General features: G+C 43.4%; 1 protein-coding gene across 3 annotated transcripts in view; it reads left to right on the top strand.

The window, feature by feature from the left end:
• LOC132384968 (LIM and SH3 domain protein 1-like) overlaps positions 1–21,741 on the top strand; it is a 204,574-nt gene that overhangs the window by 77,065 nt on the left and 105,768 nt on the right. For all 3 annotated transcript variants that reach the window (XR_009509046.1, XM_059956661.1, XM_059956662.1), the window contains exon 3: positions 1,086–1,170. Coding sequence is in view for 2 of the 3 variants with exons in the window: in XM_059956661.1 (XP_059812644.1) it covers positions 1,086–1,170 (85 nt within the window). In the remaining variant the exon portion in view is untranslated. The remainder of the gene's footprint in view (positions 1–1,085; positions 1,171–21,741) is intronic.

Raw genomic sequence — 21,741 nt, 5'->3', positions numbered from 1 at the left:
ATGTTCTTTTCATGATCTTGTGGGATTCCTCCCACAGTCCATGGATTAATAGGTTAATTGGTCACACGACTGTAATTGAGTGGTAATGGCTCATTGGGCTGGAAGGGCCTGCTAAATGTGTTGTGGTCTAAATAAAAACAATAAAACAAATCTAGTTTCATTAAGGGAGTTCTGCATTGTTTTTGGTTGAGACAGGAGGAAACCCATGTGGTCATGAGGAGAGCGTACAAACTCCTTACAGATGGCGCTGGAATTGAGCCCTGTTTGCTGGTGTTGAAGTAGAGTTACGCTAACTGCTACACTACTGTGCCACCCCACATTGTAAGGCAAGGTCTTGTATTGGAACATGGAACCCATGTAACATTGACAGACTGTGACCAACTGATCGGTTAACATCTGTGATCGCTTTGTTCAAATGTGCACAATTGCAGTAATCTCTGTACTAAACTTTGCTGTCTCAAAAATTGGCAGAATATGTCTTGTCAACTTGCTGAAGGCTTTGTTTGGCTGGATAGAGCTTCCTTTTGGGAGAGCAATTAAAATTTCCTTGGATGATTTGCCGGGAAGCTGAGGAATCTAAAGCTAAGCCACTGTGCATGAAAGGGGTACGAGAATAGGTGGAAGTCTGAAATAAGAACAGAAAGTGTTGGAAACACTCAGCAGGTCAAGCAGCCACTGCAGAGAGAGAAATAGTTTCGAATCCAGGACTTTGCTCTGAGAGGAGGGGAGGGTGGATCGTGGGAGAAAGGGAAGGAGGAGGGGCACCAGATGGAGGCGATGGACAGATGAGGAAAAGAGAAAGGAGTAATGGAGAGTGGAAAAAGAAATAAGGGAATAGAAAATTTGAGAAATTGATGTTGATACTGTCAGGTTGGAGCTACCCAGAAAGAATGCCTGAAAAGTGTGCTGAGGTGTTAATTTCCAGAGTGAAATCATCCTGGTGTGTTTTTATTTTACCCAAATGAAAGAAATGTTCTCCCACTTTCATAATTCCTGTCGCTAGCTTTGATAATAAAGCAAGGCCTTGTGGGAATATGTCTGTAACCATAGAAACTGAAGGTGTTTGTTTCTCTTCTTTTCTCTAGGCACTACCCAAAATCTTCATTCACTGCTGTGGCAGACACCCCGGAAAACCTGCGGCTGAAGAAACAAAGCAAGTTGCAGAGTCAGGTAAGTAGTTCTACTTTGTGGTGTCAAACAAGGCATGTGGTCCCCTGCTACTTTCTCATCACACCATTTTTGAGAGGTATTGATGCATGTAAGTTCCACCAAGGGCTTTGCAAAGGGTTTGGGCACCAAGGAAGAACAACTTGTTAATTTACAGTTGTTCAAGTTTAAGTTTATTGTCATTCAACCATACATATGTATACAGCTCAACGAAACAGCATTCCTCACAGTAAATATAGTCACACACTGCACATTTAGTTATAATCTAGCACATACAGTCATGGTAACACAAGTCCCTGAGTGACATGGCCTGAAGGTTGACAGGGTGACATAAAGTGTGAGGTGCATGTTGATATAAGACAGTATAATGTTACTGACACTATTATAATAAAACAAGCAGTCATATAAATATGAGAGTGTGTCTGTGAGTTGGATAGTTGGGGGGGAGGCACGGATTCAGATAGGGTGTAAATGTGTGCTGGGAGGCAGTAAGGTGTTAAGAAGTTTGTTCATGTTGCTTTCATGACATTAGAAAGGACCTTGCCATTTCTTTGTTGTGTAGTCACTGTTGCAGCAGCCTGCTTATACAAAGCTGCCACATCTTGCTAACAGGCTGTTTCTTCAGATGGACAGACAAGATTCTGCAGATGCTAGAAGTCTTGAGTAACACACACAGAATGCCGGAGGAACTCAGCAAGTCAGGCAGCATCTATGGAGAGGAGTAAACGATCAGGAGGTTTATTCAGATTATTTAATCACAAGTACATTGAAACATACAGTGAAATGCAACTCATATCCAGTGACGTGTTGGGGGCAGCCCTCCTGGATAAATATCAGGAATAATAAAGGGTCTCAGCCCGAAATGTCGATTCTTTATTCACCTCCATTGATGCTGCCTGACTTACTGAGTTCCTCCAGCATTTTATTGTATGTTGCTATCTCTTTATGTGTTACTCCAGATTTCCAGCATCTGCAGTCCTTTGTGGTTATTGGTGGAGATGTAATTAATGGCAATCAGCTCCTGTTTTAATCCCTAATAGCACTATGGGTTTCTTTTTCCACTTGAGAGAATAGATGGGACCTCAGCTTCATATTTCAGTTGAACAATATCTTGGTACAAATGTCTCTCAGATCTGTGTGAAAGCGTGGCAGAATGATCTGCTCAGCTCTCTGTGGTGGGGCATGAACCCACCACAAGCTTCTGGCACTGAGGCTACCCATAGGGCTATGGCCAGCTTTTTGCCGCTTGGAGTCTTGGAATCCAAGCTTGTTCTCCACATGCACACTGTTACAGCCACCTAGTTCAGCGACGTGTCTTTTGCAGCTGATTCTACTGATGGATTGGGTCCCTTGGACTTGACCAGAGCAGAAATGGAGCTAACACCATGGGGGCATAATTTTAAGTTGATTGGAGGGAAGTATAGGTGGGGTGTCAGAAGTAGATTTTTTATGCTTGTATGGAATGCCTTCCCAGGGTGAAGATAGAGGCAGATACATTAGGGACTTTTAAGGATCTCATGGATGATAGAAAAACAGAGGGCTATGTAGGAGGGAAGGGCTAGATTGATCTTAAAGTTGTTTAAAAGGTCGGCACATCATTGTGGGTCAAAGAGCCTATACTGTGCTGTAATGTTCTATGTTCTAAAGTTGGGCAGCTGCATATGACAGTGGATTGTGTAAATGCACAGTCTCTCTTGTCAACTCCCAAAACAGACAAACACCTTTCACTGTGAGCTGTTCCAAGTAGTGCATTGAGATGGCTTACAAATGTAAAGGGCCAAGTGGACTGAAGACACCAGAGACTGTAGATACCAGAACCTTGAACAACAAACTGTCTCTGGAGGAACTCAGTAGGTTGAGTAGCATCTGTGGGTGGGATGAAAAGGAATTGTTAACATTTTGGGTCGAGACTGTTTTAACCTGAACAATTGAACATAGAACATATAGAGTTCAGTCCAACCCTGTAATCTGCTTTAAAATTAATCCATCCCTTCCCTTCTACATAGCTCTCCATTTTTAGACTTTAAGACATAGGAGCAGAATTGGACCATTTGGCCCATCGAGTCTGCTCCACTATTCCATCATGGCTGATTTATTATCCCTCTCATCTCCATTCTCCAGCCTTCTCCCCATAACCGTTGACATCCTTACTAATCAAGAACCTATCAACCTCCACTTTAAGTATACCCAGATGACTTAGGTTCTATCATATATGTGCCAAAGTATTGACAATTCCATTTCTCCTGCAGATGTTGTTGTTCTGAGTTCCTCCAGCAGACTGTTTGATATTACCCCCCCACCACCCCCATATTCAAGGATCTGCCGTCCCTTGTGTCGAGCTTAAGTGAACTTGAGGAACATTTTGCACTTGGTTGGCTCTGTTAATCCATGGATTTGTAAAGCTCTGTAATTGAATCGATAAGAGATATGATCAATGCAAATCTACTTCTTTGTGCAGGTCCTCAGACAGCCTGCTATCGACAGATACCAGTCAACGTACGAGTCCACAGTGACTGAATATAGACTGCAGCCTCTGATTGCTCACTTGAAATGTAATCACAGCCTAGAACTAACTGTCTTTCAATGAGCCACACATACCAGCTTTAAACTAGTGCTAATCTCCCTCTGTTCCCTAGAGTGTAATTCGAACAAGGGAGCATGCCTATGAGTAATGCAGTGAGTCTATACATAACAGGTTACCAGGACTCTAGGTAACTGCTAATTCTCTACTAATATTTCATGCACAAGTTACGCTCATTCTACATAATTTTATTTTATTATTTAGAGATACAGCGTGGAACAGGCCCTTCCAGCCCAATGAGCCGCAACGCCCAATAACACACCTATTTGCCCCTAGCCTAATCAGGGAACAATTTACAATGAAGAATTAACTTACTAACTGGTACATCTTTGGACTGTGGGAGGAAACTGGAACACCAGAGGAAAACCACATGGTCACAAGGAAAATGTACAAAATCCTTTCAAACAGCAGTGGAATTGAGTTCTGAAAAGCAGTGCTTTGAGCTGTAAAGTGTTCTACTAACCGCTGCAGTGCCGTGGCGCCCTATAATTGCATCTGCAGTAAACAGTAACACAATGAGCCATTAGGTGGATGCTGGAACAACATACTCTGTAGCCCACATAATATTAATAGATGGAAGTAAAAACATGAAGCGGAAACCCAAATACTGGTTGTAGTTACATTTTTTTTGATATTTTGTTCTACAAAGCTTTCATGCTGGGAGGCACAGCTAGAATATCAGTGGCATGGTAGTGTAGCGGTTAGTACGTCACTTCACAGAGCCTGCGATCATCAATCAGGTTTCAATTCCCACTGCTGTTGTATATTTTCCCTATGACTGTGCTGGTTTCCTCCGGGTGCTCCGGCTTCCTCTCAGGCTCCAAAGATGTTCAGATTAAGATCAGTAAATTGTGGGCATGCTACTTTGGTGCCAGATGTGTGGTGACACTTGCAGACTAATCCCTGCTAATTTGATTTGACTCAAATGCTGCATTTCACTATATGTTTCGATGTACCTGTGACAAATAAAGCTAATCTTTAATATCTTGAAACAGGAACAATATCAAATAGGCCATTGGGAGAAATTATAATCTCCTCTGCAACTAACTTCCTCATCGACTGATTTGTGTATGTGGGGGATGGAGTTTGCCAGGATTAGTGGGGAAGACTGTGTCTCTTCTGTCTCACTCAAAGGGGGTTAAGTAGCTAACTTCCTTTTGTCTAGCAATGTCCCGCCTCATTGATTTGGAAGTCACGGTGAGGAGAGTGATTTTGCAGCCTGATACATGACGGTTGCTATGCTCATTCGAAGTCGCTGTTATTCTGAGCTCAAAACGCAACCTTAGCTATTTTTAGACTTTGATGCACCAGTTCTTCAAAATTAGCATCCTTTCAGCTGCAGAGGATTGTTTCTCTATGTGGTGTGATTTGACCCTGCAGAGAGCATATCTTTTTTCCCTTGGAGGGAAAATTAAAAAAAAAAGTTTATTTTTGTTCTCCTGAGGGGATTAGACCTTGCTGAATTTTTGCAGGCGTTGTATCCGAGGGAGGGAGGGAAAGAGAGAGCAGAGCACAGAGTAGTCAACTTTTCTTGGGCAAATTCAAAGTAAATTGTATACTACGTTGAGATTCATTTTCTTGCAGACATTTACAGAAAAAAGAGATGTACATTAGGATTTATGAAAAGTCACAAATAATAAGGACTAAACACAAAAGATTCCGCAGATGCTGGAAATCCAGGGCAACACACACAAAATGCTGGAAGAACTCAGCAGGTCAGGCAACATCTATGGAGGGGAATAGGAAGAGGATGTTTCAGGCTGAGACCCTTCATCAGGATTGATTGTCTGATGAAGGTTCAGGACTGAGAAGGGTCTCAGCCTGAAACATCCACTCTTTATTCCTTTCCATAGATGCTGCCTAAGCTGTTGCGTCCCTTCATCATTTTGTGAGATTAATAAAGATTGACAACCGATGAGCAAAAGAAAGACAAATTGTGCAAATAATCAAAAAGATAAGTAAATAATACTGAGGATATGAGTTGTAAAGAATCTTTGAAAGTGAGTCGTTTGTAGGTTGTGGAATCAGTTCAGAGTTGAAGTGAGTGAAGTACTCCATGCTGGTTCAGGAGCCTGATGGTTCGATTTGGAGATGTACCAGAATCAAACACAACCCTCAGCAATCCAGCAGGGTGTAGTCAGTGGGATTGTGCTTTACCCTTTTTTTTTTCCCTAGTGTCTGTCACAGTGACCCAATTGTTTCACTCTGTTTGCCCTCTGGTAGGCTTCCCTCAATTGGTCAACTAGCTGTCCTCCTGTCTGCTCCCAGTTGTCTGGTTTATCCTGACCCTGTCTCTGCCTGGGCGAGAGAGCATGTCTTATGAAGACAGCTTGAGTTAGGGCTTTTCTCTGAAAGTATGGCTGCCGTTGATGATGTGGTTATTATCTAAAAAGATGAAATGCCAAAATTAGAGAGCTCAGGTATACTTTGGAAGGTTGAAGAGCTGGAGGATTACAGGGATAAGGAAGGATAAATCCTTGGATGGAGAAATCAAGAGGAACAACTTTAAAATTGAAATTGAGCATTGACTGAAAATGCATATATGAAAAAGCGAGAGAGGAGAAAAACCACGTTTGGAGAATAGTGTTCAGTTCTAGTCACCTCATTATAGAAAGGATGTGGAAGCTTTGGAGAGGTGCAAAGTAGATTTGCTAGGATTGGAGAGCATGTCTTATGAGGATAGTTTGAGTGAAGGAGGGTGAAAGGTGATAGAGGTGTACATAGATCAAGTGGACAGGCAGAAACATTTTCCCAGGGTGGAGATGGCTACGAGGGGAGGGGGCATTATAGAGTTCTTTTTACATAGAATGGTGGGTGTGTGGAATGTGTGCCAGTGATGGTGGTAGAGGCAGATAAGTTAGGGACATAGATGAAAGAAAAATGGAAGGAAGAGTGAGATTGAGATTAGAATAGGTTAAAGGGCCAGTATTGTGCTGTAATATTCTATGTCTCAGTGTTGTTCTTGCTTTTGTTGCTAGTTCGGTCACCTTGTTATCCACAGCCAAATTTGCTAAGATCTGCTTAATTAAAGAGTCATGAGAGAGTTTAGAGTTACCAACTCTGGCTGTTTTATCTGGTTGCTGGATGTCCTTGTGTTTTCCCAGCTGGTCTAACCTCTGTCTTCCACTTGCGTCATATCCAAGTGTCCAAAGATGCTGACAGATCGGTAAGTTCTGCAAGGAACTACCAATCTATCAGTACATCAGCCCTTCAAAATTCAAAGTAAATTTATTATCAGAGTACGTCTGAGATTCATATTCTTGTAGGCATTTACAGGATTATAACTGATTCCACATTCTGTCGATGCTCTGGGTGAAGAATTTTGTTTTCTCTAATTGTTTTTAAAATGTGCCTCTCATTGTGGACAGTTTATTCCCTTCCATTGATGCAGCCTTACTGACTGTGCTTCTCCCGTCTGACTGTTCTTCTCCCGTATTTTGTGTGTCAACGTTTCCAGCATTTGCAGAATCTCTTGTTAGTTTTAATGACCCCTGGTTTTGCAAAGTCTGAAAGTTGAGGCATCTCTGCACTTTATTAGATACACCTATACAGCTGCTCATTAATGCAAATATCTAATCAGCAAATTGTGGCAGCAACTCAATGTATAAAAGCATGCTGACATGGTCAAGAGGTTCAGTTGTTCAGACCAAACATCAGAATGGGGAAGAAATGTGATTTGGGCCATTTTGACCATTGAATGATTGTTGGTGTCAGAGTGGGTGATTTGAGTATCTCAGAAACTGCTGATCTCCTGGGATTTTCATGCACAACAGTCTCCAGAGTTGATCGAGAATGGTGCAAGAAAACAAAGAAAAACATCTAGTGAGTGGCAGATCTGTGGACAAAAACATCTTGATAATGGGAGAGGTCAGGAGAATGGCCAGACTCGTTCAAACTGACAGGAAGGTGACTTAAATAACCATGCACTACAACAGTGGAAGAGCATCTCTAAATGCACAACACGTTGAACTTTGAAGTGGATGGGCTACAGCAGAAGATCAGGAACGTACACTCAGTGGCCACTTAATAGGTACAGGAGATGTCTTATAAAGTGGCCACTGAGTGTATATCTACCCTCTTTTTAAAAAACTTCCATAATCTGAAATGCTCCATCACTTCTAATCACAGATTTTCTGGAGGCAAGAAAGCCACAACTTGCTCATTCTGTCCTGATGGAAGGAAGTGTTTATTTATTCTCATTTCCTCTTTTACCTTTTCTGCCGTCTCTGTGGCCTTTATAAGCTCTGGAAACAGTGGGCTTTAGACAAAGTGGCAACCTAGTCGCTAACCATTGGGAATTGTACAGGAGAACATATTGAAGGAAGCACCATTGAGGTGAGACCTGTGTTTTGTCACATTAGCTGTCCTGAAGTTAGTAAGTTAACTAGTTTCTTCTCGCACCTGTCCTGAAGTGTGATCTGATACTGCATACACAGAATATCATCTTCACAAAAAAGAAACCACAGTTTCCTTTTAGTTCTGTCTTTCACGCATTAAAAATTATTTCAAAGCTTATTTGAAGCTGTTTCTTCAGGTAAGGTCTGATGGTTTCCTTTTTGTGATGTTTATTCATTTGAATAGATAGCCTGCACTGTTGGTGTTGGGGTGGGGACATGCTCTTTTTATATTATGGTTTCTACACCTTCAAGCATTGTAATTTTTAAATTTAGTATGGTAACAGACCCTTCCGGCCCATCGAGCCCTCACAGCCCAATACAACAATGTGACCAATCAACATATTAACTTGTATGTCTTTGTGATGTGGGAGAAAACCAGAGCACCTGGAGGAAACCAAAGTGGTCATGAGAAGGGTGTACAAGCTTTTTCGAGCAGTGGTCGCTAGTGCAGTAGAGTGTTAAGCTAACTACTACGCTACTGTTCCCAAAAGATATTGCTGTTCCCATCACTATAATTAAATCAACACATGTCACCTTGCTCTGTCCTTGCCCTCCATCCCTTCTTTGTATTTCTCCCACTAGATTATGTTATGTGTGCCCTCTGGCTCTGTGGCCCTACTGTTTTCCAATAAATGAGCTGCAAACACTCTGCTGGAGTTGCACATACAACACTGGGGGAACACATGGACTAGTTGGGCCAAAAGGCCTGTTTCCATGCTGCATTACTCTGTGACTCAGCAGGTCAGGCAGCATCTATGAAGAGAAATGGACAGCTGATGTTTTGAGTAGAGACCCTTGATCTGGACTCGATCAGTGCAGGTCTCAATCCAAAACGTTGACTGTCCATTTCCCACAATAGATGCTGCCTGACCCACTGAGTTCCTCCAGCAGATTGTTTGTACTAGTCTGTACCAGCTGCAGTACTTTGTGTCTTCGGTTATCTGGAGGAAATCAGTGGGTTGAGCAACATCTGTGAGGGGGAGAGGAACTGCTGACGTTTTGACTGAAACACATCAGATCCTGATGCAGGATTTTGACCTGAAACATCAACAGTTCCTCTCCCCACAGGGATGCTGCCTGACCTGCTGAATTTCTCCCACAGATTGCCTGTTGCTCCAGATTCCACTGTCTTTTGTGCCTCCACGCTACTAAACCAGAATCAGCAAGTACAGGATTGTGGCATGTTATTTAATATTGGACTATATTTTGCACCTGTTTATCTTTAATGGAAGGTCTATGATCTTACAATTTTGCTTCTACACAAGGGAGTAAACAGGGGAGTGAACCACTTTGGCCCTTCAAGCCTGTCCAGCTATGTGTGATGGGCCCCAGATATTCCTTCTGTCTGATGGTGTTTTATGGAGTTTAATTTCTTTCCTTTCTGATGGTTCCCAGTCCATGGTGGTATTGCTCGGCAACTGGGCACTTAATTGCAAGAAGCTGAAGTTGAGGATTGTGTTGCCTGTGCAACAATATTATTGTCCATTCATTGAAATTGATTAAAAGAGAGAGAAGTTTTCTTTGTCGCATGGACATCAAACCATTCAGTGAAATGGCACCATTTGCGCCAACGACCAACATAGTCTGAGAAGAGCTAGGTGCATCCCACAAATGTTGCAACACATTCAAGTGGACATAACATAACATACCCACTATGTTCAGCTAAACAATTCCCTTTCATTCCTTCCTCCCTCCCACTCCCCCATTCATCCATTCCTCTGACCTCCCCACTCTCCCCCCTCTTTCCATCCCACCTGCGCTCCCCTCCATCTATTCCTCCCTCCCTCCCTCTCACCTTCGATTTCCTCCAGCAGTTTGTTGTTTTTTTGCTCCTCTTTCTAGGATCTTGCAGGCAGCAAACCAGGACCAACAAATCTCACAAGAGGCACAGAGAAACCCAACCTTTGGAAGTTAGATGCAGGAACAATTGTACAGGTCACATGATCACTATCACTTGACCAACTCCAACCAGAATTGGTAAGACCACATATCAGTATCCCACAAACAGAAATTCATTACTTTAAAGGGTTGGAATCCTAAACACACACAATTCTGCAGGTGCTAGAAATCTTGAGTAACATGCACAAAATGCTGGAGGAATTCAGCAGTTCAGGCAACATCTATGAAAGGGAATAAACAGTCAATATTTTGGGCTGTGTGTCCGCAAGGAGTTTGTACATTTTCTATGCAACTGTGTAGGTTTCCTCCATCTTCACAGGTTTCCTCCCACATTCCAAAGATGTAAGGATTAGTAGGTTAATTGGTTGTAATTGGATGGTGCCGGCTCATTGAGCCAAAGGAAGGAAAGGAAGGAGAGAGGATGAGGTATACTTCCTGGAAGGTGTAGAACTGAAGAATGTGAGAGTTAAGGTGGATTACATCAGGACTAGAGAGTAAGGTAGCAGATTAAGGTGGTGGGGATAGGGGGAGCAGGACAAGCTGGCCCCAGAATAAGAAATTGGAGGGGTGGGTGGGGGGAAGGATATTTCACAGCACGATTCCACCAGGTCAGATCAAAGGGTGACGATGAGTCCACATCCTGTATCCTGTCTACAGTTGCCAAAACTTCCATTAATGTCTCGAGTTTGAATCTGAATCTGTGCTTAATCAGATTGTTATGTTTAAACTTCAAAGTTTCACCAATTTGGATGGCATGGTTGTGTAGTGGTTTGCTGAAATTGGTGAAAATTTGAGGTTATTCTGAGGAGGTGGTATGAGTTCACTGAGCAGCACTTGCACATTGAACTGGAGCCAGTGATGGCGGACAGGATTTTGAACTGTGCAATGTGTGGCATTGTGTGGAGGGTGGTGGGTAGACCAGCAATGTTTTCATTGACTATAGTCATTTGCTTATCAGTGAATGGGTTGAAGATTGGGCAGTGGCGTATCTAAAGTATGGCAGGTATGGCACGTGCCCTGGGCGCCGCATAAAGGGGGACGCCACTGAGCAGTTTCTATTAGTCAGACAAGCCATCCTCGGATAGTGAGAGAAGTATTTTCTTCAGATGTATGATCTGTCTTTGATTATCATGGGTGAGAAGCACTAGGATGGCCTTGTTTCAGATCATTGAGTAAGAAGACCATGAAATGTTTCTTCACGATGAAGAAGGAAGGTAGAGCTGAAGGACGGAAGAGACGGAAGTTGGAGGCGGAGGAAGCCAAGTAGAGCAAGTTCTTCATGCCCTTCTTTGAAAAGCCCGGAACAAGTAGCTCAACACGTTCCATGGAGTCGCCTGCACCTGCTACAGGGTTGTTAGAATCCGAAGGTGGATCAAGTACAAATGTGTCGCAAGCCGAGGAGGAAGTCAAGTCAGATAAATCCAAATATGACGAGATTAAGAGTGAGGCTGCCACAGAGAACGTGGATGTGACAGGAGGGGAAGACGATGATGGTGGTGGTCGTGGTGATGTTGAGTTTATTGACAAGATTTTACCTGACGAGATTGAACCTGACAACACTGAACCTAGTGAACTGGGTGGTGTCAAAGAGCCTCAAACTGTCATACCAGAAGTGATTGAACAGCATGACATTGGACTTTTGAAGTTCGACAAGGATACTGGAAAAGCAATTCTGGCTGACATGTTGAGAACAGAAATAATAAAGCTGGGTTCTAAGTATTTCCAGAACAGTGAGGGGCCTTTCCTACTAACAAATAACCGTTCAATGAACAAAACTTGGTTCAAGAGGAAATTGGGAAATGGTCGTGGTGAGGAAGTGACTCGCTCAAGGCTGGTCTATTCCCCTTCTAAAAAGTCTGCATTTTGTATCTGTTGTCTTCTCTATTCCCGGTCAGAACATCAATCCTCATTGGAGCAGGAAAGTGAATTCAACCAGTGGAAAGCACCTGGAAAGGATCAGTCTTCATGAAAATGCCAAGAATCATCAGGAATGCTTCACACAGTGGAAAGAAATTTAGCTGGAAACAGAGGAGTTATTGACGTGGTATTTCAGTCACAGATTGAGGAGGAAAATCTTGACGAGAATCCTTCACTACATAAAATTCCTTGCGACTGAGAACCTGGCTTTGCAAGGACACCAGGACTCACTTCAGCTAGACGATGACTCCAATGTGGGAAATTTCCTTGGCTTACTGAAACTACTGGCCATCTTTGACCCTGTCATAAAAGAACACCTCACTCATTTGGAAAGTCATCCTGGATCCACGTCTTAATCTTTCACCGGGTATCCAGAACGAATTCATCCACATGATGTCATCCACTGTTCACCAGAGTTTACTGAGAAGCATTCATAAAGCCAAGTACTATGGTCTCATGTTCGACTGGACTCCTGATCAGGCACACCGTGAGCAGATGTCAGAAGTAGTGAGGTATGTGGAAGTTGATTTTGAGAGGAAAATAGTCCATGTTAGAGAGTCCTTCCTTGGTTTTATCCAGGTAAGCAGAAGAATGCTGATTGCTTGGCAGAAGACATCTTGAAACAGCTAGAAAAAGGATGAAATGGAGCTACAAGATTATCGGTCACAGTGCTAATGACAACGCTGCTGTGATGTCTGGACACAGAAGTGGTGTTCATCAACGAATAAGTGAGAAAAACAACCTGGCTGTGTTTGTGAATTGCGACAATCACTCACTCAACTTGGTGGGTGTACATGCAGCCAAGCAGGATACAATGATGGTCACGTGTTTTGGAACCATTGAAGCTCTCTACGTGTTTTTCTCTCGTTCAACACAGCGCTAGGAAAAACTCAAAAATACCATGCCTGTGGTTGTTAAGTCAGAGTCCGAAACCAAGAAGCAGTGAAGCCTGTCAACAAGTACCTTGAGGAGATACTTAAGGTTCTCCAGAACATAATAGACAATGAAAACGAGAACAGTGAAACAAGAAGTGACGCAAGGCAGCTGTACAACCACATGTTGGGTTATGATTTTCTGATTTTGCTAGGATTTTGGAGCAAAGTACTCATTTGCATTGACCATATTCAAAAGAGGCTGCAGGAACCTAGCATGAACTTCCACAATGCCGCCCTGGATTTGAAAGCCCTCCGAGATCATTTTTATGATGAAAGGTGTTGGTCAGTGAGACACTTGAAGAAGGAGTCGGTCTCTGTCAAGAATGGAATATTGAAGTTGAAAGACGTCAGAGATGAAAGAAACAAATGGCTGATGAGAACTCAAGAGATGCTGGGTTAACAGCTAAGGAGGAAATGGGAAGAGTCATGAAGAGGACACTCGACTGTCTTCACAGAGAAATGGACGAAAGGTTCGCTCGTTTGCACAACACTGATGCCAAGTTTGGGTTCCTTCTCGATGTCCAGGGACTGTGTCATGGCGCTGACAGTAACGACCTAAAGAAGAAGTGCGAAAATTTGGGCGAATTGTACAGCTCTGATGTTGATGGACAGCAGCTATATGAAGAAATTTTGGATTGCAGAATGTTGCTATCAAGGCGGGTCAACATGAAAATATCAAGACCTCAAGAGCTTCTTGAATTGATTGTTCAGTATGGAGATGAGAATGCCTTCCCCAATCTTCGCATTGTTATTCAGATAATGCTAAACATCGCAGTTTCCATCGCCAGTGAGAGATCATTCAGCAAGTTAAAACTAATACTTATTTGAAACTAATTCGTATTTGAGAGCCTCCATGGGTCAAGGCAGACTCTGTGATCTTGCTCTGCTGAGTGTAGAAAGAGAAGAAACTGAAAAAACTGACTTTGATCACACCATAGACCAATTTGTATCAGTGAAAGCATGGAAGGTGCAGTTACAATTTTCATGTAGTGCCATAATTTGTTAATTAAAAGATTAAAGAGCTTGACTTATATTTTTGAGCTGATATTATGGTAAAGTTATCTAAAAGGTGGGTGTCAGATGTTTGGACAGGGGCGCAATTTCAGTGCTTGCCATAGGCGCTATTTTCCGTAGATGGTGGTGGCATCCGTCGGTCTCGAGAGACCATGGATCTGGGCAGGGTTGTATGGGAGACCGGCAGTTGCCCAAGCTGCAGGCCTTCCCCTCTCCACGCCACCGATGTTGTCCAAGGGAAGGGCACTAGGCACCCATGCAGCTTGGCACCGGTGACGTCGCAGAGCAATGTGTTGTTAAGTGCCTTGCTCAAGGACACAAACACGCTGCCTCAGCTGAGGCTCGAACCAGTGACCAGGTTACTAGTCTGATGCCTTGCCCACTAGGCCACGTGCCAACACTTTTCCATAGATATGCCCCGAGATTGGGTGGAGAGGAATGCATAAGGTGTTGGCTTCAAGCAGAAGTAAGTTCAAAATTCAAAGAAAAATTTTATTATCAAAGTACGTATATGTCACCATATGCTACCCTGAGGTTTATTTTCTTGCGGGAATTCACAGTAGAAAAACAAGTTCCCTTTTCAAAGGCTTACAGCAGATGGTCGCCTTTCACACCATTTTCAGTTCTTCTGTGTTATGCAGCCAGAGTTCTGACCGCACCCTCCTACTGTTGACGGACATTGCAGATGCACAGAATCAGTTCTATCATGAGCCCTAGATTTATTGCAGGAGCTCCAACTATCTGTGACAAAAATTGCTGCTTTTTGAACACCAACACCAACAGTTGACGGTTAGAAAAACTGTTCGCTCTAAGCACAGTGTAGCGTCCAATGGCCACACCAGTGCATGTGGCTGATGTTAGTTAGAAACAGTTTAGCAACAGTCCCCTATATCAATTAAGTAGCGCAGTATCCCAAATAAAGGGAATCCCGGATATTTTCTCAATTAGTTTTTGTTCTTTAAGAGTTGGCCTAAATAAGCGGCTACCCTGATTAACCAATGGGCCAATTACTGAGAATCCACTTTATTTAGATCGCTGGCCAGATGGTGCTTTACAACAGAGCACCTTCCTGAATTAGACCATAAGATATGGGAGCAGAATTAGGCCATTCAGCCCATTGAATATGCTTCACTATTCAATCATGACTGCTTCATTATACCTCTCAACCTCATTCTCTTGCCTTCTGCATGTACACTTTGACACTCTTACCGATCAAGAATCTGACAGTGGGACAATCAACGATGCAGACTTGGATCCAGCCATCTTGTGGTATTCCGGCGGTGGCAGAGCCTGATTGTAGATGTTGGAATCTGGACAATCAAAGTAAATTTATTATCAAAATATGTATATATCAGCATATGGGGGCATGCCTGTCCTAGCAAGCAACATCAGCTCCAGTGACCTGGGCAATAAGACAAACAGTGAAATCCAACGATTCTGCAATGCTTTGTGGAGAGCGAAGGGCATGACTAGGCACAGAGGATGACATGGTCATCCAGAACAACCAAGGAAGACCCCACTTGTGACAACTATTCGTACCACTGGACCCAGATTCCTGATGTTGAAAGAATGGAACTGCCTTAGTGCAATGGCTTTTCCACTTTTTAAAATCTCTCCAGCACAGGTTTTCTGTCATTGTCAGACACAACGGACAACCAACATATGTCATCATATACTGTACTACCCTGAGATTTACTTTCTTGCAGCCATTTACAGGAAAATAAGGAAATAAAATAGAATTTATGAAAAACTATAAATAATAAAAACTGAAAACAACCAACGTGCAAAATAAGACAAATTGTGCAAATAATAAACAAATACTGAGAACGTGAGTGGGAAAGAATCCATGAAAGTGAGTCTATAGGTTGTGGAATCAGTTCAGTTTTGAGCTGCTTGAAGTTATCCATGTTGGTTCATGAGCCTGATGGTTGTAGGGTGGTGTGGGATCTAAGGCTCCTGTCAGGTGGTAGTAGAGAGAAGAGGGCATGGCCTGGAAGGTGGGGGGTTCTTTGAGGAATGCTGCTTTCTTGTGGTTGTGCTCTTTGTAACTGTGTCAATGGTGGGGAGGGCTTTGCTTTTGATGGAGTGGGCTATATCCATTACTTTCTGTGTAGCCTTGTATGTTGGGGGGAAGAATGGAAGAATGGAAACAAGGAGGGAAGTTTAACCTGAGGAAAGTTGGGGCAGGAGTAACGGAAATGTAGTACCAGATTCAGAAGGTTTCATCCATTCCCATTATGGAAACTGCCTGTGGTCAAAAAACTAAGCATACAGTGATTTATTTTTGTGAAGTCTCAGCTTATGGCTGAGATTCCTACGGTAACCAAACTAATTCCACTCCTCATGTATGATGCAGCAAACTGTTCCTGGTTCTTTTATAAGAGGTATGAATGTTACAGAGAGACTGGGGGGAAAGAGTGCTGCCTTCAAGTACTGGCAGGTCTGCAGGTCTGCTCAGTACATGTGCAGACAGGCCAGGTTAGGGCAGGACGGTTGGCTTATCTCCACCATGGTTATTCGACTGGATGCAAAAAGTGATGTTGACGGACTTGGGCGGGGCGGGGGGGAGGGGGGTCCAAATAAATCAGCCAGTGTTTCCACTCCTGATCTGCTCGAATGAAGCTTTGCCTTTGAGAACAAAGAAAATAAGACTTGAATTTCTACAGTGTTTTTTCAGAAAGTCACAAACTGCTTAACAGCCATTGAAATGATTGGAAGTGTCATCATGGTTGTGCTGTAGTTAACTTGGCCTCTGACTATTATAAGCATGGGATCTAGGAGAATGAATAGGCCATTCAGCCCATAGCATCTGCTCTGTTGTTTAATCACAGCCTCTACAGCCCTCCGTGATATAAATTCCACAGATTCATCGCCCTCTAGCAAAAAGAAATTCCTCCTCACTTTTGTACTAAAGGGATGGCCTGTGGTGACCCACTTCCTAGCGCACTCGAAGTGGCTCACAAGTAGCCAGCGTGCAGGCACAAAGGCCAGGTCTGCAACAAAGGGAAAAAGCCTGCGGGGGTTTGTGAGTACGTGTCCCTTGGAGCATCCGCGCCCGGGGAGGGCGGGATGAGGGAGGCTTTAAAGCAAGGCTGTGAAGTTCGAATAAAATCATCTTTAATTGCAGTTTACCGACTCCGTGTCGTTATTTTAGCGCTGCGTGTAGCACACCGCTACAGGCCTTCTATTCTGATGCTGTGCTCTCTGGCCCTAGACTCCCCTGTAATAGGAAACTTTCTCTCCATTTCCAGGCCTTTCAATATTCGATGGGTTTCGATGAGATTCATTCTTCTAAACTCCAGCGAATACAGGCCCAGAGCCATCAAAGGCTCCTCTTACATTAACCCTTTCATTCCTGGGATCATTCTTGTGAACCTGCTCTGGACCCTCTCCATTACCAGCACATTTTACTTCGAACTTTGAGAAGTAGTATCAAAGAAAACTTGACAGTATGGAGATAACAGGATGGGCAATCAGAAAGTTGGGCAAAAAGGTGTCCTTCTGGAAAGGTATTCAGGTGTTGGAGAGGTTTAGGGAGTGATTTCCAGCTTCTGGATCCCAGGTAGCTGGGCATTCTCTCTCTCCTCCCCCACCCTCCATTGAGCAGAAGATACAAAAGTCTGAAAGCACTACCACAAGGCGTGAGGCCAGTTTCTACTTTGTTATTATACTATTGAATGGTTCCCTAGTATGATAAGATGGACTGTTATCCTCACAATCTGCCTAGTTATGGATCCTCACAATCTGCCTAGTTATGGTCTTGCACTGCCTGCACTTCACTTTCTCTGTAACCATAATGCTTTTTACTGCGTTCTGTCAAGTTAGTAAATTGAAGTAGTACAAAGTTTTTACACTGTTCCTTGGTACACACGACAGCAGTAAACCAATTTATATTATAGATATACAGCGAAAATAGAATTTTCGCGAAATACAGGATACAGAATACAGCGAAATAGAATACAGCGAAAATTGAAGGAAATCAGGAACATAGAAGGATTGCCGTGGTGGAGTGAGTGAGGACTTGGTGAATCATGTGTCCAAAGGACGGACAGACAGACAGACATTATTGATCCCGAGGGACATTGGGTTTCATTACAGTCGGACCAACCAAGAATAACGTAGAAATATAGCAATATAAAACATAAATAATTAAATACTAATAAGTAAATTATGCCAAGTGGAAGTTAGTCCAGGACCAGCCTATTGGCTCAGGGTGTCTGACACTCCGAGGGACACACTATTCAGACTAAAACCTTAGCTTTATCTGTTTTGTGACTTTATTATGCAAGCCCAGCAACATAAGAAGGCATGGAATTTGGGGTTGAGAGGAATGCAACATTCAACACAACAGGAATTCCACTAGGAATGCAGAAATATTTCTCTGCTCCTGACAAATTCCAGGCAGAGGATTTCTCAGAACCGATGTGAAGTAGTTCATTTGTCAAAGGAATTGAGATAACTTTCTCCTTTTTTTTGTCCATCTGCCTGCCTGTCTCTGGGAACTGATTCTGACACTGTGCTGCCAGAAATGGTATGAAATGTGGCTGGCTCTAACCCCACCCCTTCACGTGTATCCATTATAAATCCAATAACACTGGCACGTTCCAGACTGGAGCAAGGCAAAAGCATTTAGCCAGGTGGGACCATCCTGAATGTTTCTCTATCTCTGCAATATTACAGTGCAATGTCTTCTGCTTCTCCAATGAGTTAAATGATGCATTAGAGATTGCGTTGGATTTCAGTGGATGAAAAAGCTTTGCAGAGCCATTGGAATTCAAAGCCCCCAGATGGTGAATGTACAATTATGGCTTACTCTCAGATAACACTTACTATTGACAGGGAAGACAGGTGATCTTGTTTATCTCATCTGCCTCAATCCAATGTGTCTGGAGTATCACAAACACGAGAAAATTTGTAGATGCTGGAAATCCAGAGCAACACACACAAAATGCAGGAGGAACCCAGCAGGCCAGGCAGCATCTATGGAAAAGAGTAAGCGGTCAAAGTTTCGGGCTGAAGCTCTTCATCAGGACTGGGGAAAAAAAGATGAGAAGTCAGATTAAGAAGGGAGGGAGTGGAGAGGAAGAACTTCAAGGTGTTAGGTGAAACTGAGAGGGGGAGGGGTGAAGTAAAGTGCTGGGACGTTGATAGGTAAAAGAGATAAAGGGCTGAAGAAGAGGAATCTGTTAGGAGAGGACAGAAGGCCATGGAAGAAAGGGAAGGGGGAGTAGCAGCAGAGGGAGGTGATGGGCAGTAAGGAGATAAGGTGAGAGTTTACTTAACCTTGCAAGTGGAATAAGTGCCACACTTACCCCTACACAACTCCCTCACCACCATTCAGGGCCCCAAACAGTCCTTCCAGGTGAGGTGACTCTTCACCTGTCAGTCTGTTGGGGTCAGCTACTGTATCCGGTGCTCCTGTTTATTGGTGAGAGCTGACATAGATTGAGAGACTGCTTCGCCAAGCACCTTCACCAGCAAGCCAGAAAAAGCAGGATCTCCCATTGGCCACCCATTTCAATTCTGCTTCCCATTCCCATTCTGATATGCCTATCCATGGCCTCCTCTACTGCTGCGATGAGGCAAGACCTAATGTTTCTGACTTCAGTATTCCAGACTTGTCATGTTCTAATGGATCTGGGTGGTACTCACTGGAGTTTAGATGAATGAGGGGGTTATCTTGTTTAAACCTATCAAATATTGAAAGGATGTGGAAGCCATGGAAAGGGTGCAGAGGAGATTTACAAGGATGTTGCCTGGATTGGGGAGCATGCCTTATGAGAATAGGTTGAGTGAACTCGGCCTTTTCTCCTCAGAGCGACAGAGGGTGAGAGGTGACCTGATAAAGATGTATAAGATGATGAGAGGCATTTATCGTGTGGATGGTCAGAGGCTTTTACCCAGGGATGAAATGGCTAGCATGAGAGGGCACAGTTTTTAGGGGCTTGGAAGTAGGTACAGAGGAGATGTCAGGGGTAAGTTTTTTTTACACAGAGTGGTGAGAGTGTGGAATGGGCTACAGGCGATTGTGGTGGAGGTGGATATGATAGTGTCTTTTACGAGACTCTTGGATAGGTATGTGGAGCTTAGAAAGATAGAGGGCTATGGGTAACTCTCGGTAATTTCTAAAGTAAGTACATGTTCAGCACAGTATTATGGGCCAAAGGGCTTGGATTGTGCTGTAGGTTTTGTATGTTTTCTATGTTTCTAGAGTGGATGTGGCGAGGATGTGGCGGTGTTGACTGTTTGTCAATGGAACTAGGTTAGGAAATTCACTACACAACTTACAATTAATGGAAGCTTGAACTTTCTTGTCTCTGCACAAACAACAAAGTAACTATGTTGACCCTGGGCCAACAGCTTAAAACTTATTCCCTCTGTACCAGTATTCACTGAGACCACTTGTCCAATTTATATACCAGAATGGGGAGTCTCTGTGGGCCAGATGATCAGTCCTTTCTTCTCCCAGCCCCTGGTGTGGGGGTTCTTCCGTGCAATGGTGGGTCTCCTGAGAGAGTTATCGCTGATAGCACACTCAAAGTGTCCACTTTTATATTCATCCCTTACCAATTCAAATATTGCATTCCAGTGTCTTTGGCTGTAGGTCATCTGATTGACCGTTAACACCTTTTTATTGGCTCTGCTCCAGGCCAGCATCCATTTATTGCCCTCTTCCTGGCAAGTGACAGTTGGTAATTTATGGCTCTTTCAGACATCCCACCCTGCAAAAGCTCATTTCAGGGAGGTAGCACCATCAATTTGCAGGAGACTCCCGGAACTTCCGGGAGAGGTGGGATGTCTGGAATAGAGTAGCTCCTTAGCAGCTAGCCAGCTAGTTCAAATAATGTTAGCTATGCTAATGAATAAATGACACCTGTTAAACTCACCTCCACGTCTTTTACAGTCATTTTAACCCACCAAGGGCAATAGAAAAGTCACTGTTGCAAACAGTGCAGCGAGCAACACTGTCATTATTTTTGACCCCTATTAGGCAGGGGTACACTTTAGTGTAGTCTGGGGGGTGAAGTACGTTTTATATATTTTTTTGGAACACTCTGCCATGGTGCGCTCTCTCTCCCTCTTGCTCACTCTGAAAAAAATTGATTTCCGGGATATTGTATATAATTTGTGGGTGTCAGGGAGCCACTATCAATATGCGGGAGATTCCCGAAACTTCCGGGAGGTGGGATGTCTGGTCTTTGTTCTCTTCAGTAACCAGCTCCAATCATTCCAGGCAGCCACCAACTCCAATGTTCACAAACCTGTATGTTATATTAAAAACACATCACAAATAACTTGCTATTCTGAAATTATCTCTAGTCCAGCAGATTATCTGAAGCAACATTGTATTTACTTTAAAACGCTGAAAGTGAAGCAACTTTATCTCACAAAATGGAGGATGTAAAAGTTCACAAAATGGCAGCCTCCATCTCCAAGCATGTGGCATGAACAAAGGCAATTAATCTGTCTGCATCCACTGTCCTTGACCCATTGGAGTTTGACATTTTCTTCCATATTTCAAATCCACCATGGCCAACAGGGGAGTCGAGGACCAAAGGGCACAGGCTTAGAATACAAGAATGCAGACATCCCACCTCTCCTGGAAGTTCTGGGAGTCTCCTGCATATTGATTGTGGCTCCCTGATGCCCGCAAATCATATGCAATATCCCAGAAATTGATTTTTTTTAGAGTGACCGAGAGGGGGAGAGCGAGTGGCAGACGTAGCAAGAAAGTGACAGAGAGAGCATCCTGATTGGTCTCTCATTGTGCTAAGTAGACCTATCTGTTTTCTCTGTGGGCAGGCCTTACAGTTGATCCTCCCCCTCCTCT

This window comes from Hypanus sabinus, chromosome X1 (assembly GCF_030144855.1).
Source record: "Hypanus sabinus isolate sHypSab1 chromosome X1, sHypSab1.hap1, whole genome shotgun sequence".
NCBI classification, from domain to species: domain Eukaryota; kingdom Metazoa; phylum Chordata; class Chondrichthyes; order Myliobatiformes; family Dasyatidae; genus Hypanus; species Hypanus sabinus.
Note: the sequence above shows the minus strand (reverse complement) of the source record. Positions and strands in the feature narration are given on the sequence as shown.